We start from the raw sequence: 14,293 nt of genomic DNA, 5'->3' as shown, positions 1-14,293 counted from the left end.
GCAGGTGCCACGAGAGGTGCCAGAAGGCTGCGCAGGCATCGCCTGGTCACCGTCTCGGAAACACCAGCACCATTGTTTGAGTGACGACGGTGATTCTGCGAGCCGTGGCACCTGGCCAACAGGAAAGCCGTGACAGGTGGTTGGCATGCCAGTCGTGGCGGTCGGCGGGAAAGCCTTTCTGTCAACTGTGCAGCTGGCTGGCAATGGCAGTGGCGATGGCAATGGCAAGCTTCCACCATGCGCTAATATCAGGCGAAAAGCGGTAGTAAAGGCAGGGAAAATAGCAAGTAACGGCAACCTCGTCTACCTTCACATCCGTCACAGCGGGCATCGCAGGGGGAAGATGGACTGCTGGACGGGTCGAAGCCTGATCGAAGCCGAATGACACCGAAACCCTCATTTCATCCATTGGAGTCTAAGGGGAATAAATAAAAAGAAAAGAAAACCAGAGACGCCCTGGTGAGAACCAGCGCCCGTGCCGTTTGACAAAAAAGTGCCGCCTGCTTTTCTCCCCCTTGCCAACCCTCACCTCAGCTGGTAAACCTGCAAGGCCAAAGTGACGCGCCACGGTCATGATATGCGACAAAAAAAAAAGAACAAAAAATTGCGGGAACAGAAACAAGCGTGCTTTGACTTTCTTTTTTTTTTGGATCTATCAAAGCGGGCTGTTGCTTGCCGCGTCTACTCGTCGTCTTCGTCCTCCTCGTCCGCCTCGGCGGTCGTCTGGGCGATGCGGTCCAGATCCCGCTGGCCCGACTGGGTGATGCGGCGCCCGCCCTTCTCCTCGTCCTGCTCCAGCACGCCAATCTTCTCGAGGGCCTGCATGATCTTGCGGTCGACGGAGCCGGAGGCGTCGACGTGGCGCGAGGGCCGGCTGCCGCGGTTCTTGGCCGTGCCGTGGACCTTGCGCAGGCGGCCCACGCCGACCGTCTTGCGGAGATAGACGTGGCGGGCGACCGAGGCGGCGCGCACGTAGAACCAGTCGATGTTCTGGGGGGGCAGCTCCTTGGCCGGGCCGGTCTTGACCGTGTCGACCCAGCCTGTTGCGTGTCAGCTTTGGCCAGATGCTTCACCCGGTGGAGGGGGGGTTAAAACGTCAGCGGGCGGCGGCACGTACCAGGAATGGGCAGCTTGCCCTGGCGCTTCAAGAACGCAGCATACGAGTTGATGAACTTTTGCGCCTGGCAATGAAAACCCATTAGCATCATTCCGTCTTCAGAAGTCTTGCGACCCCCTCGCGCCTGCTCCTCAAAACACCCCGACGGACCGGGCCTCGAGCGTCTGCCCGCGCCGCAGGACACAACGTTGCCGGCACACCCGAGTTTGTCGTCTTGTTGTTGATGATGCTCTGTATGAGTTTCTTTTTCCCTGGGTGATTCCACGGGGTCATCTTTTCATATCGCCCGGCGGGGTGAAAAACCAAAACTCGTGTGTCCCGGCTCGGTGTTGCTCATTGCTCCGGCGGGAAGACTTGGCAGAGGCCCTTGATTCCTTTTCGCGGGTTTTCCCACCACACACGCGAGCGATGACGGCCAGGCGTGCAGCAGGCACAGCACTGCACTGCACGCTGGCAAGGCATGTTCTCGGTGTTTTTGCTCTGACAAATACGGGAAGGTTCGGCTCAGGAAACACCTACATCGACGTCGCGCACGGTAATTCCGCCAGCCATTTTTGCGGTGTTGAGGGAAGGGAGGGATTGTTGCTGGTGCAGAGCTGGGTGCGTGCAAAGTTGCTGGGAGAAGAGGACTGAACGGATGATGCTTAGCATTGGGCATGTTTTTTTTTTCTCGATGGGAACGACTTAGGGCCGGCGGCCCTGGTGGGGCAGGATGACTAACGAGCTGCGCGGGGCCGCTGGGGCTGAAGCGATGTGGGTATTCGCTTACAAGTCACGTGCATTGGCGCCCTAACATGCCCAAGCTCCGTCTCATGCTGCTGCAAGCTTGCATCCTCGGCCAGGACGACGCAGACTGCATGTACGTAATCTCAGCGCGCCAAGCATCGTTGCCTGCACAGGGACGCTGGCTGCTTCATTTTTATATTGCTTATCTCGTGCACATGAGCACCCGGCCTCTCAGGGATTCCAGCGCTGCACCTGCAAAAGCCGGATCGTGACTCACGCAGGGCTTCTGCGAGCTTCCTGCTATCATCATCCTGCCAAAGGATCATGCTAGTAAATTTGTCTTTGCTATGTTTCATTCTCCCGTGTTTACGTGACTCATGTATCCTCGCTCCTGCTGCCCTGCAGCAGTGTAAAAATACCCATGTTAACCTCATATTGTTACATCTTCAACACATTAAGCGCGTGCTGAAACTGAGGCCCAAGGCTGCCGGACTTTTGGGGGGGCGGCATACCAGTAACAGTGGAATACGGCTCAGTCAAATAGCCCGCTGATGATCTCTCAAAAAAAAAAAAGACATTATTGAAAGAAAAGAAAAGACTCCCTCTATACCCAAAAGACACGGCCTTTTTTTTGGTCTGGTCCCACAAGAGACAAATTCACCGTCGTTCACCGCTTCCTCGTACCAGTTCCGCAATTTTACGCCCACTTTGCCAGCAACGCCATGATAGCCACGCCAAACGCAACGCACCCAAAGGCAAACAGCTGAATCTTGAGGGGTGCGCGGCGCATGTGAGGGTTGAACATGAATTCGTGTGCGAGGAGCTCGACCAGACCGGTGTACATGAGGATACCGGCCGAAATGGAGTCAAAGATGCCGTTGACGAGTTTCTGAGTGGCAGCATTCGTGGGCTGAGCGCCGATGCCGGCAGCGATGCCAACGGGGGTGGAAAGCGCAAAGCCAAGAGCCAGAGCATACGGCAGCCACTGCTTGCTTGGGGGCCAGCTGGCAACGGCGATCCGAGACCCCAACCCCAGGCCCTCAAACATCTGATGAAAGACCAAAACGACGAGAAGAATCTTGAGCTCGTCGGAACCAGTGGTCCCGAGCGTGAGGCCGATGAAGACGCTGTGGAACACGACGCCAAACTCGAGAATGAAGATGGCAGTCAGCTGCGAAGTCAGCGAGGTGTGCGAGTCGCCCTCCTTGTGATCCTTGCCGTGCGCGAGATGGTCTTCACCGCCCGGGGGGTAGCTAACGTCGTCGGGGCGGCCCGGGATCGTGGTCGGGTCGGGGCCTCGACGCGCACCGCCGCCCTGGCTCTCGATGTCGTGACGGCACGGCTCGGCTTCAACCCGCTTCTTGTCCGTCTCCTTGGATGACCTCTTGAGGGCCAAGGCCTCGTTCAGGTCAGAGTTGGAGTCGGATCCGACGGCGTGACTGTGGGAAGCTTCGTCATCATGGTCGAAGCGAGCCACCATCAACTCGACAAAGAACATGACCATGATGGTCATCAGGGCAATGCACAGAGCCCAGGGGTAGTCTCCGAGCCAACGGTCTTTGACACAACGGTTGCCTAGCTGGTCTATGGCCGGGTCCAGCAGATGCATCCACGCGGTCGCGATGATGACGCCAGTGCCTATGTACTTGCAAACAAAAAAGGTGAACTTGGGAACGTGCATCTTGCTCTGCCGCGCCAAAAGCACGGGCGTGAGGGCTCCGACGAGAGAGGCCACGAGGATGATGAAGATGGAGGCCACGCGGAGGCCACGCATGCCCAGGTCGACGGGTTGGCCATCGCAGCTGGGTTGCTCATCCTCAGCCATGACGGACCGTTTGTGTCGCAACCCGCTCGGAGGAGGTGATCAAGGCTGGTATCACGCGCTTTCAACAGTCTTGCGTTGACGGGGGTCCTTGTTCCCTTTTCTTCCTGGCGCGACGAACGACGACAACAGCGACGCCAAAGGTGAAAGAGTGCTGCTTCGCGTCTTCCCTTTCTCTCACACAGCAGCAAGCAATAGGGCAGCGAGGTCTTATAGCTTTGCGAGTCAGTGTCGGCTGAGGCCACTGACCCAGTTCCACTTTCGTTCTGCTTGCCAGGCCACAGGTGGAAGACTCGGCCCAGCCACACAGCGACGGGTCTAATGCACCCTGATGGACAAAGAGTGATAGATTGTGACAGGTAAGATGTTCGTTACCTGGTCTGGATTTGCTGAGGCTGGCCAACGGGGACCTATCACTGCGGAGTCGGTGCAACCTGGATGATGGCAGCAGTCGACACGATTGTTGCCCGACGAATGTGGAGATGACTTTGATAGTTTGTGATGTCTGTCCAAGAGCCCGGCGAGCTGACACCAACGTGGGCGCTATGCAAGACACCCCCCTTAAGCTTAAAGCGCAACCTTGAATGAGTGCAGTAGATTTCAGTCATTTATTCAGGAGCGCGTGTATTAATGTTGCCGCCGTCGTCGTTGCTGCTGTTGCTGCTGCTGTTGCTGCTGCTGTTGCTGCTGCTGTTGCTGCTGCTGTTGCTGCTGCTGTTGCTGCTGCTGTTGCTGCTGCTGTTGCTGCTGCTGTTGGAGCCTTGTGTACGGAGTACTGCAATGTCAAGGCAAGTCGACAGAGGAGGCTGTAGAAATAACGCCGCTATGGATGCTTGCAGAGTGCGAGGAAACGCCAAAGAAGAATGGACATGAAGAAGGATTGTGCGATGCTGGGGTGGGCAGCGACAAACAGCATAGATTGCAGGCGAGATGGTGTCCGAGCAAAGCTCTCGCAAATCGTATGCCAGCCTGAGAAAGAAGAAGAAAAAAAAAATAATATCCGCCAGAAACCACAGGCGCTCGTCCAACAGAGGGCCAGAGGAACTGACGGCTGAAAGAAGGGCTACGAGAGATTGGAGGCTGCGACGGCTGCAGCGACGGGCCCTCGTGGTCAAGACGGCTGGGCAGGTGCATCCCAGCTCGGTAGAGCATGGCTCCCTGACGTCGCGGCTCGTGAGAACCCGGATGGCTACAGCCTACTGTGGGCCATGTGCCGTGTACCGGGCAGGCACGCACAGAAAGCCAGGGCTGCTTTGTACCCCGTACGAAGGCGTTACGGAGTGGTTGTCCATCAGGGTTTCCATTCAGCCTACGGAGTACGGAGTACGGAGTAGAGAGAGTGGGATATATATATTGATACGCTAGCTGGTCTAGTCAGGAACCCCTAGATGGGCCAGCATCTAGTGCCTCATGACTACTTTATAGGAAACCCGAGTGCCGGGAGCAAAACCTACCTACTCCGTACCTATGTTCAGTCGTTGGTTCGGTGGTGGCCCGCCGTGTCCGAGTTGGTGCGTGAGATTTGTGATATGCGAGCAATTTCGCCAATACCCGAGGCTCCACTTTTTTTTCCCTTCCACACAAACTCCCATTCAAGCCGAGTTTTCCCCGCAACTATCAGGATTCTTCAAAAAAAAAAAAAAAAAAAAAACTCAAAAAAAAAAATCCTGCTTCCAGGTGGGTACTTGGCAAATATCAACAACTCGTCCGGTGTCATGGCCCTCGGGTAATCTTGAATGCCGAGCCGCTTTCTCAGCAAGGCTGTCAGGCCGATTAACAAGCGCAAGATACGTGGTCTGCCGTAATCGGCTAGCACGGCGCCGTCTCCAAGCTCCCCGCCCCGGTCATTGCTCTTATTAGCCGACGGGCTCACGACGTTTCGCCTGGCTTTGAGTTTGAAACAGTGGATAAGAGGCGGCGTCCTATACGTTTCCGACGTTGGAACTAAACCTTGCGGACAATGCTCATCTCACGAATGCGTTAGCACCCGCGTACCTATTGTGTCAAATCACGCATTTCGTCATCATGAGCATTCCAGCATGTCCGTGAAGCTGCCCTGGACCGTCTCCTCAGCCGGCTTGCCTTCAGTCCCGACATCAGTGCGCCCTCCCCCTTCTGTTTCGCCGCGCCTTTTGGGCACCTGAGTGACAAATGCTCCCTCCGCTGTCATCGCTCCGTTGCGTCAATGTAATGCCGACGACGCTTCGTCCTGTACATGTCCAGCACCAGGCTTGGTGGATGCGCAAGTAGTTGCAGAAGCTTCACGTCGTCGGTTGAGACTCGACGTGACGAGTACTTGGTGACGGATGGCGACTTGCCAAACCCTCTTGCGGCCATTCTTGCAACAGGCAACACCTACGACATCTTTCCGCGTCTGCCGAGTCCTCCGGTACTGTCTCCGCTCTAGGAGCTTGACGCTTCCATCCCTTGTTCCTTGCAGACTGCTCCGTTAGTGCGACGTGACACGCAATTGTGACAAACTGACATCCCCCTCGCCGTCTATACCCCTCGCCACTGCACAGATATGGCCCGTCCGGTCTGAAATGCGTCGTCACCGGCTTTTGGTTAGAGCTGGAAGGGCACCTCACGGCTAGCAATGCCGTAGCACCTAGCGACTCCTGCATCTGCAAACTACTCGTGTATACACCTCGGAGCTTGACGCCGGTAGATCCCTTGCCGTCCGTGCTTGCACTTGTCGCCATGGGCTCATCATCCCGAGAATTGAATCTCCAGCCCAAGTGTTCGAAACGGCTTGTCTAGCTTCCTCAGATCGATGCCGCTTCCCAGACTGAACAGTAACGACTTGACTCTTCCTTCCCAGAGAATGCCGATTCGAAGATTCTGGTCCAGACGAGCCTTCAACACCCCGACATACTCTTCACCATCCGCTTCCGACCTACCCAGGGCCAGGACTTGCTCGGCGTGAGGCTGCTTCACAGTCGGCGGCGGCGGCGGCGGCGGTTCCGGTTTCTGCTCATCCAATCTCCACTCGAGCTTGGCCTGGAAACTCCTCTCACGCGACGGCCTCCACACACCCGCATCCTCGCCGCGCGGGTCCAGCCGTCGCAGCGGCTTCCGCCAGAGTTCCATGCCCACCGCCCAGGCGCTCTCGTAGCTGAAGATGTTGAATTCCATGCGGGTCGCCAAGCTGCAGCGCTTCCCGGCCACGACGGCATAGGTAGCAGCTATGTTTCCCATGAGCGGCGTCATGGTGAGTGTTGCCGAGAGCGGGGTCCCGTTGTGGGCGGGCAGTGTCGCGAACCTGGTTCCCAGGCTGATGCCGCCGGACTTGTTCAGCGTGCCGTAGTATATCTCTGCGCCGGTGCTGAAGCGACCGTATACGCGCTCTCTCTCGCCGGGTCCGCCGCCGCCGCCGCCGCCGCCATCCGACGCCGCCGCCGCCGACGCCACGACTGCGGCCTTGGCATCGCCCCCAAAGTTGTAGATGCCCCTCAAGCCGAGGAGCCCGCCGTCCGAGGAGGCCAGTCCCTCAAAGGCGCATCTCCCGACGTCGTACTGCGCGAGTCCCAGGATAGTGCCTCCGTTTCGGAGGTGCCTTGCCGAGACGGCGCTGAGCTGGAGTTGCAGCGCTGGCGACAGTCTCTTGACGACCAGCGCTTCCAGCTGCGACTGGGGAAGGTACAGCCTGCCGTAGAAAAGGCTGGGCTGTCGGGCTCGCACGCCGTCGGCCAGAGCCCGGGTGGCCGGCTCGTCCGGCGGTGATAGGGGCGTCAAGGGTCGGTACGACCGCAGCAGTTCGGGGAGGGAGAGCGTTGCAGACTGGGGAGTCAGGTGGAGGCGCAGGGGCACCGAGGAGAACAGGTATGATATCGAGCCATCGACCAGGCCGATCAGGCCGAGCTGGTACGACGTCGCAAAGTTGGGGCTGGCGAGCGACGACAGCGTGAGCCGGAGGCCCCGAGGAGTCTGGAAATTCAGCAGCGCTGATGGGGCCCGCGGGGTACCACGGTCAGCATGGGCCTGGCTGCGGATGGGAAGAGTTTTTTTGTCTGCCTTTCTGGGAGGGAGAGCTTTGGGGGGGGTGCAACACGGTCGATCACCAGGACGTACCGTTGGGGGTGCCGTTCAGCGCGGCGTAGGAATTGTCCTGCCTCCAGCCAGTAGCCTCGTAAAACGCGCCGTGGACATGGTCCATAAACTCGCGCATCTCAGCGCGCAATGTGCATGCTCTTGCGTGGTCGTTGCAGTGCTGGGGTGGCCGACTTGGTCATGGGAAGTTGCGCGAACCCGCATCGCTGGGTAAAAAGAAGTGATGAATGGTCGGTCAACTTTGATGGATAAGCAGGAGTGACCTGGCCCGATAGCTGAGCAGCTACCCTGGACGGTGGGGCCGGGTCTCTTGATGTGTCTGGTGTCTGGTCCCTCGACGCTTTTGCAATGCCTGGCACATGCCTCGTCCTAGACTTCAGTTGGGATTTTACAATGGACGCCCCGGGTGCGAGTGCATTTGCATGGCTGACATCATGTTCCCTTCAGCATCGACAGCACCTGGGCTATTCTTGGGGCATCGCAACTAACCCTCCTCTTGACGCCACCACCACCGGTTGATGCACAAGGTGACAAGATCTGGTGAACCAACAATCACTCGCAAGTGTTTATTTGCCGTCTCGCATCTCCATGGGTCCAGCGTAAATCGGCCCATATTGCCGAAACAATCATACATCTCGCTTCGAAGAACGACCCCAGAGTCCTGTTTCTGGAGAATGACAATAACGCCGCCCACCCGAGCATCACCACATCAGAATGCATTTCCAGGCGCAACACCGTCGTCCATACGAACAGGGTCGAGCGTGACGAGCCTTTGACAAACTATCCACCCTTCGACTGAGGCGGAAATTGGCCGTCATGGCAATCAGCTTGACAAATTCTGAATCAACGACACATTGTCGCCCTTTAGCAGGATTTGTCCTGGGGAGATTGTCAGCTCTTCGCATACAGCCAAGGCGTCAAAAGGGGTCGTGCTGGCTCAGGACGCACCGAGCGGTCTTCTCGTCTCCTTGTCGTTGGTTTTTGTAACCTGGGATACTTCCACAGCATCGTCGATGACCAAGTTCATGAACTCGTCGAATCCCTGGCAAAGCGGGTCAAAACTTGGTACTCCTTTCCTGCAGTCGTCGCTCTGCTCAAACTTACCCGAATCTTGCCCTCGATGCGAATGGAAAGTTGCTCATACAACCAGACACTGACAATGGCGTTCTGCAAAAGGTCAGCATCGCCCACGGAAGCGTTTCGACGTGCGGGCAAAGGTGACTCTCGCACCGGCGAATGGAGAGAACAAGGTCCGCTACACTCGCATGGTTGAAAGCTGCGACCAGAGAAGCCGGTACAGATGTGCGAGCCAGGCGAAAGGGAGCAGGTCGAGTCCCGGCCGTCGATTGCCGTCATCAAGCGACCCGGAAGATCTTTTATCGCTCGACACCATGCGAGGCCGGCCCCTGCTCTCTGCACAACCGCCACTCGCTTGTCCAGCAACCTCGGCAGCCACTCGTGGTCGGACAAGGGGCAATCGTCGCCATCGTGCAAAAGTCGTAAGATTGAATGCAACTTACTGACTGAAGGAGCTTAAAGATCATGTTACTGCACAGGTTAGCGTTACTGCTCCGGCATCAGGCATGGAGGGCGGGGCAACTTGAATGGAGCAGGCAATAGGCGCATACATGGGAGGGAGCAAGACGCGGCGACCGCCGCCACCGCCACGGCCAGTCATTGTGGGTGAGGAGGGGATCCAAAGTCCTTTAGCGGGTGATGAGCGTGGATCGCGACAGGCTGTGTTGGCGAGAAGGTCGGATGATGATGCTTGGAGCTTGAACGGGTTGCGTTGCAGCGGTGGGAAATTTCGAGGTGGGGGGGAATGTTTTTTCCGGTCCTGACTTGACTGCCGGAAGCTACATGAAACACGGACCAACCAAAAGCCATCTCCTGGAGACGCAACCAAAACCTCCCAACTTGAACCAGGCCGCAACAGTAGGCATTGCCAATGGAAGCGAGTGGAATCATCATCTGCCAGCCAACAAGGAAAGGAGAAAAAGGTTTGTCTTGTGCACCTGGTTTATCAAGGCGGCAGCACCCAGCTCATGCATGCGCTTAGTGCCTACTACGGCCAAGCACTAAGCTAGCCACGTCGACTGGACCCCTTTGCGTTCTGAACCACCAGGGCCAGCTCAAATCACGCTGGATATGCTATACCGTCTTACCCTCGAACCACGTCTCCGTCGCCACGCCCTTTGCCATCTCTTCTGGCGCGACAATCACGTCACAAACCACAAAATCCGCCTTCAGCCCCGCCGTCAAGCTTCCCGTCCACTGATCCGCAAAAGTCGAGTGGGCAGCTCCGTGGGTAGCCCCTGCAACGGCTTGAGAGACGGTGAGAGCAAATTCGGGATTCACGGCGGTTTGCAGCTCAGGCTCGCTGATTGAACGTCTTGCTGTGGCGACGTACAGGTTGTGCAGGGGATGGTGCGGAGCAGTCGAGGCGTCGGAACCCAGGGCCAGAGGCGCACCTTCGTCAGCAAACTCGCGATAGGCAAACAAACGCTCGCTCGCGCCGCGCTTCACCAACCAGGCGAGGCCATGCGCGGAGGAGAGCCGGGTCTGAGTGGACGGGACTTGCAGGCCGAGTGCGTGCGCTCGCGACGAGCGAGTGAAGATGGTGCTCCGGCCAGAGGGACTCTGGCTTCTCTTCTCCCCACTCAAGTACGGTGATAGAAGCAGTGCAGGCGTCGATGGTGCCGTCGCAGATGACCTTGACGCCAACGAGGCGGCGGTCCGGAGTGAGTTTTGAGTTGTATTGTTTGGCCAGCTCTGCCGCACGGTCAACCTGCGCGAGCACAGTCTCCAGCGAGCCGTTTGGCTTCATGAGCCAGTAGGCGGCCACGCGCATTCCTCGCAGGCCTCCCATGTCGTCCCCCAGCTCGACGAGGGGCGCCGTCGGGTGTCATGGACTGCGTCCAGCCCGCGCAAAAGATTTTCGAGTCACCCGAATTTGCGACGGCGTATTTCTTGATCCGAATCTTGATGTTTTGAAGATTTCGGCAGCGAGCGAGGGGATCTTTGGTGAGGGCCCGTCCTGCCAAAAGCAGGTGTACGTGGCCGTCGATGAAGCCAGGGAGGACAGTGCGCCCGTAGAGGTCCTCGACAGCGGCGCCTGATTCCTTGGCCAACATCACATCGTCATCTTGCTCCGAGCCAATGTGGTGGATGCGACCGTCTTTGACGACTAGGCACGATGCGAATGAGGGCGGGGAGGTGCTGTCGGACGGAGATTGATAGGCTTTTCCATTAAGAGGATGATATAACCCGTGCGTTCGAGAGCCACTCCCAGCAGGCCCCCCCGAGATGGATGGACCAAAGACACGATATGAAATTCACAGCCATTAGCCTGAACAGCCTGCCAGCGATATCCTCAAAAAGGCTCCAAGACTGCAGAAAGGGTACAACGACCAGATGCGACCAGCGACAGGCTCTATTGCAGTATCATCAAAAATCCGTCAGGCACAAAAGGGAGCTGCCTACCTGGTGGTAGCCTGGTGATGCTCCGTTGAAATTGGTGTGAAACGCAGCAGGACAATGATGCTAGCAAGTGAAGAAGATGATGACGACCATCTGGGCTAGCTAGAAGAGGGGAGATATATCAGGCACAGCCGTAGCAGCCATGGGGTCACTCTGCAATCCCCTTTGCAGCCGAATCTCGGGACCAGAAGGGGTGCTCGAGGCCTTTGACAGAGCCGGCCCAAACCTCGTCAAAAGAGCCGGGTAGTCATCACCAAGTGCATTGGCTTCCGAAAATAGAGGACCGGCTTTTTTTTCGTTGCTGATATAACAGTTATTGCAGCCGCATGGGTGCAATATTTCGTGCCAATTGTCCGTCGTGATCGCGTAGAAAAACAACCACTCCCAACACCGCACGGTGACATGTGGCAGCCCACAACGGTAAGAGCTCTGGTCCTGCAGGCGCCAAGTAACTGATGGCTACTGTCAGCCGCGTCAGCCGGTTTTCCAAATTTAGACGTCGTGACAATGCTCGAGAGGCGCCCATTTGCCAGCATCGTGGTTGGTGGCGTGGAGGTGGCTTAGGCTTTCGATGCATCAGAGGGGGCTGCTCCATCCAGGGTCCGACATGGAGGAGGGACTGGGACTCCCAGGACTGTGATGGTCAGCGACAAGCGTCGCGAGGGCTGTTCCGTCGTCGTTGCGTGCGTCTGCGCTTCTTGAAGCTGCCGCGTGTGCGAGGTGCAAAAGACCGTCCACAGTCTGCATTACAGCCTGCGATGTGGTTCATGTGAAGCAATACCCCGGGGCTCAAAGTGATGAGTAGCTGCGTATAGCTGCCAGTGCCTCTTTTTCTAGGTCGTCAAACGCAAAGTCAGGTCACGACGCAATCGACGATGCAATCGACGATGGCTCGGGGCAAAAGTCCAGGTTCCAGGGAGGCGAGGTACCTTGGCAAGTACCCAAAGTACATACCAGACGGGTACTCGGCGAACCTGGCGTCTGCCAAAGTGCCCTGCTTCAGCTTTTGCGGGCGCTGCCCCGTCAATCCCGCCAACAGCAACAACCAAACACCAGCAACACCAGCACATTCCCATCCATCTTTATTCTGTTCAGCAGCAGCAAACAAATCCCCACCCTTCACTACATCTCAAATCCGGTCGGCGGGAACAAGGGGTGCCCTGCTGCTCCCCACTTGCGACCACTTCCCGTCGAGCGGTCATCCATTGGCTTGTCAAGCAGTAACCTCTTTCTCCGTCTGCAGATTGTCGATTTGGGTTTGGGCAGCTTTTGTACCTTGCTAGTACAAGCGAGGCCACACTTGCAGCGTCCAAACAAGCCGGCCCAATCAACATTGACTGACCTTTGGCAGCAGGGAAGTAGAGTAACCCCGAGGCGAAGGCTTACCGGGGGGGGAAAGGGGGCACCACACATGGCCCTCTCCATCTCCTCCACGCCGGTGCTGGTTGCTGTGACGGTGGCGTTGGTGGTCATCATCAGCTGGACAGTGCTGTCAAACCGAGGAGGACATGACGACCATCTCCCACTGCCCCCCGGGCCACCCGGCGAACCGCTCCTCGGGCATTTGAGGATTATTCCCGCCGATAACCCCGAATATGCCTACATGGAGTGGTCTCGCGCATACGGCTCCGATGTCTTGTCGTTCAAGGTCCTGGGCCAGCCGATCATCGTCCTGAACTCGGTGCAGGCCGCCGCGGATCTGCTGGACAAGAGGGGCGCCAACTACTGCGACAGGCCAAGATTTGTCTTGTTTGAAATCATGGGGTGGCGCAAAACCCTAACCTTTCTGCGCTGCGGCCCGACGTTTAGGATGCATCGCCGGATCCTGCAGCGGAGTTTTCAGAAGAGCAACATTGCCCGGTATCGCACTCTTCAAGAGAGAGAAGCCCGTGTGATGCTCAAGGGGATCCTGGACGACCCGGGATTGTGGGATAATGCCATCCGGCGGTTCGCAACCGCCGTCGTCTTGGCGATAGGCTTTGGCATCGCGGTCGAACGGGACGACGACCCCCTTGTGCAGGTCGCTGCCGATGCCAGCTACGCACTGGCCCACGGCGGCGCCCCTGCGGGGACCCTGGTGGATTTCTTCCCGTTTCTCCAGCACCTCCCCCCGTGGTTTCACGACCGCTCCCTCAAGTTCGCCAGGGCCTGGAAGTGGGCCATACGCGACCTGCACGACAAGCCGTTTGACGCGGTGCTGTCGTCCGGAGGGACCCGTCGCTGCCTGATGCAGGACATGCTTGACCAGAGGCAGCTGCAAATCGACGGCGGAGAAGAGCCGGAGCTGTCTTACGAAGACATCAAGGGAGCCGCTGGCGCCGTCTTTGCCGCGGGCCAGGACACCACATGGGCCACCCTGACGGTGGTGATCCTAAACATGCTCCTGCACCCCGACGTGCAAGCCAAAGCTCAGTCTGTGCTGGACGGGGTGGTCGGCCGCGACAGGTTGCCTACTTTCGACGACAGGCCCAAGCTGAGGTACATCGACTACATTGTGCAGGAGACCTTTAGATGGTGCCCCGTATCCCCATTGGGGGTCCCCCACAGGTCCTTGGAGGACGATGTCTACAAAGGGTTCCGCATCCCCGCGGGCTCCTTTGTTTTTGCCAACGCCAGAGCCATGACCCACGACGAGGAGACGTACACGGATCCCGACAGCTTCAACCCGGATCGGTTCGCGCCGGTGGAGCTGGGCGGCCTGGGAGAGCCGTATCCGACCGGTCACTTTGGCTACGGCCGAAGGGCTTGTGTTGGGCAGCACCTCGCCGAGGCCAGTGTCTGGATAGCGGTGGCCGCGATGCTCAGCAAGCTAAACATTGAAAGGGCCAAGGACGAGAACGGCAACGAAATCGTCCCCACGGTGGAACTGACCAACGGGTTGACAAGTCATCCAAAGCCGTTTCCGTGTCGCATCGTTCCTCGAGATGTAGGAAGCGCAGCTTTGATCAGACGTGCCACGCCATAGTGACTGTATTTAATGGAGTTTGCAGTCGAGTCTAATAGACATGTTCACATAATCCGCGCTGACGTGAGGTATTTGGTTTTGTTGGAAACCCGACGGCAGAAGCCGGGTGATGGTCATGATCCTGGCACATAGT

At 57.6% G+C, this 14,293-nt stretch overlaps 6 protein-coding genes across 6 annotated transcripts; 1 reads left to right on the top strand and 5 right to left on the bottom strand.

Moving 5' to 3' along the window:
• Nucleotides 1-681: 681 nt before the first annotated feature.
• Nucleotides 682-1,669, bottom strand: UV8b_05755 (uncharacterized protein; the record flags this gene model as incomplete). Its single annotated transcript, XM_043143252.1, has 3 exons — nucleotides 682-1,040; nucleotides 1,118-1,181; nucleotides 1,637-1,669. 3 exons carry the CDS (start codon nucleotides 1,667-1,669, stop codon nucleotides 682-684), a joined length of 456 nt encoding a protein of 151 aa, XP_042999185.1.
• Nucleotides 1,670-2,540: 871 nt separating this feature from the next.
• Nucleotides 2,541-3,668, bottom strand: UV8b_05754 (uncharacterized protein; the record flags this gene model as incomplete). Its single annotated transcript, XM_043143251.1, has 1 exon — nucleotides 2,541-3,668. The coding sequence occupies one exon, from the start codon at nucleotides 3,666-3,668 to the stop codon at nucleotides 2,541-2,543; it is 1,128 nt and encodes a 375-aa protein (XP_042999184.1).
• Nucleotides 3,669-6,374: 2,706 nt separating this feature from the next.
• UV8b_05753 (uncharacterized protein) lies at nucleotides 6,375-7,833 on the bottom strand (the record flags this gene model as incomplete). The annotated part of the gene is made up of 2 exons (XM_043143250.1): nucleotides 6,375-7,609; nucleotides 7,737-7,833. 2 exons carry the CDS (start codon nucleotides 7,831-7,833, stop codon nucleotides 6,375-6,377), a joined length of 1,332 nt encoding a protein of 443 aa, XP_042999183.1.
• A 705-nt stretch (nucleotides 7,834-8,538) lies between these two features.
• Nucleotides 8,539-9,393, bottom strand: UV8b_05752 (uncharacterized protein; the record flags this gene model as incomplete). The annotated part of the gene is made up of 5 exons (XM_043143249.1): nucleotides 8,539-8,594; nucleotides 8,664-8,757; nucleotides 8,820-8,882; nucleotides 9,236-9,263; nucleotides 9,344-9,393. 5 exons carry the CDS (start codon nucleotides 9,391-9,393, stop codon nucleotides 8,539-8,541), a joined length of 291 nt encoding a protein of 96 aa, XP_042999182.1.
• Nucleotides 9,394-9,866: 473 nt separating this feature from the next.
• On the bottom strand, nucleotides 9,867-10,584 carry UV8b_05751 (uncharacterized protein; the record flags this gene model as incomplete). The annotated part of the gene is made up of 2 exons (XM_043143248.1): nucleotides 9,867-10,277; nucleotides 10,384-10,584. The coding sequence occupies 2 exons, from the start codon at nucleotides 10,582-10,584 to the stop codon at nucleotides 9,867-9,869; spliced, it is 612 nt and encodes a 203-aa protein (XP_042999181.1).
• A 2,022-nt stretch (nucleotides 10,585-12,606) lies between these two features.
• UV8b_05750 (uncharacterized protein) lies at nucleotides 12,607-14,160 on the top strand (the record flags this gene model as incomplete). Its single annotated transcript, XM_043143247.1, has 1 exon — nucleotides 12,607-14,160. The coding sequence occupies one exon, from the start codon at nucleotides 12,607-12,609 to the stop codon at nucleotides 14,158-14,160; it is 1,554 nt and encodes a 517-aa protein (XP_042999180.1).
• Nucleotides 14,161-14,293: the final 133 nt, after the last annotated feature.

The sequence above is a fragment of the Ustilaginoidea virens genome, chromosome 4 (genome assembly GCF_000687475.1).
Source record: "Ustilaginoidea virens chromosome 4, complete sequence".
NCBI lineage: Eukaryota > Fungi > Ascomycota > Sordariomycetes > Hypocreales > Clavicipitaceae > Ustilaginoidea > Ustilaginoidea virens.
Note: the sequence above shows the minus strand (reverse complement) of the source record. Positions and strands in the feature narration are given on the sequence as shown.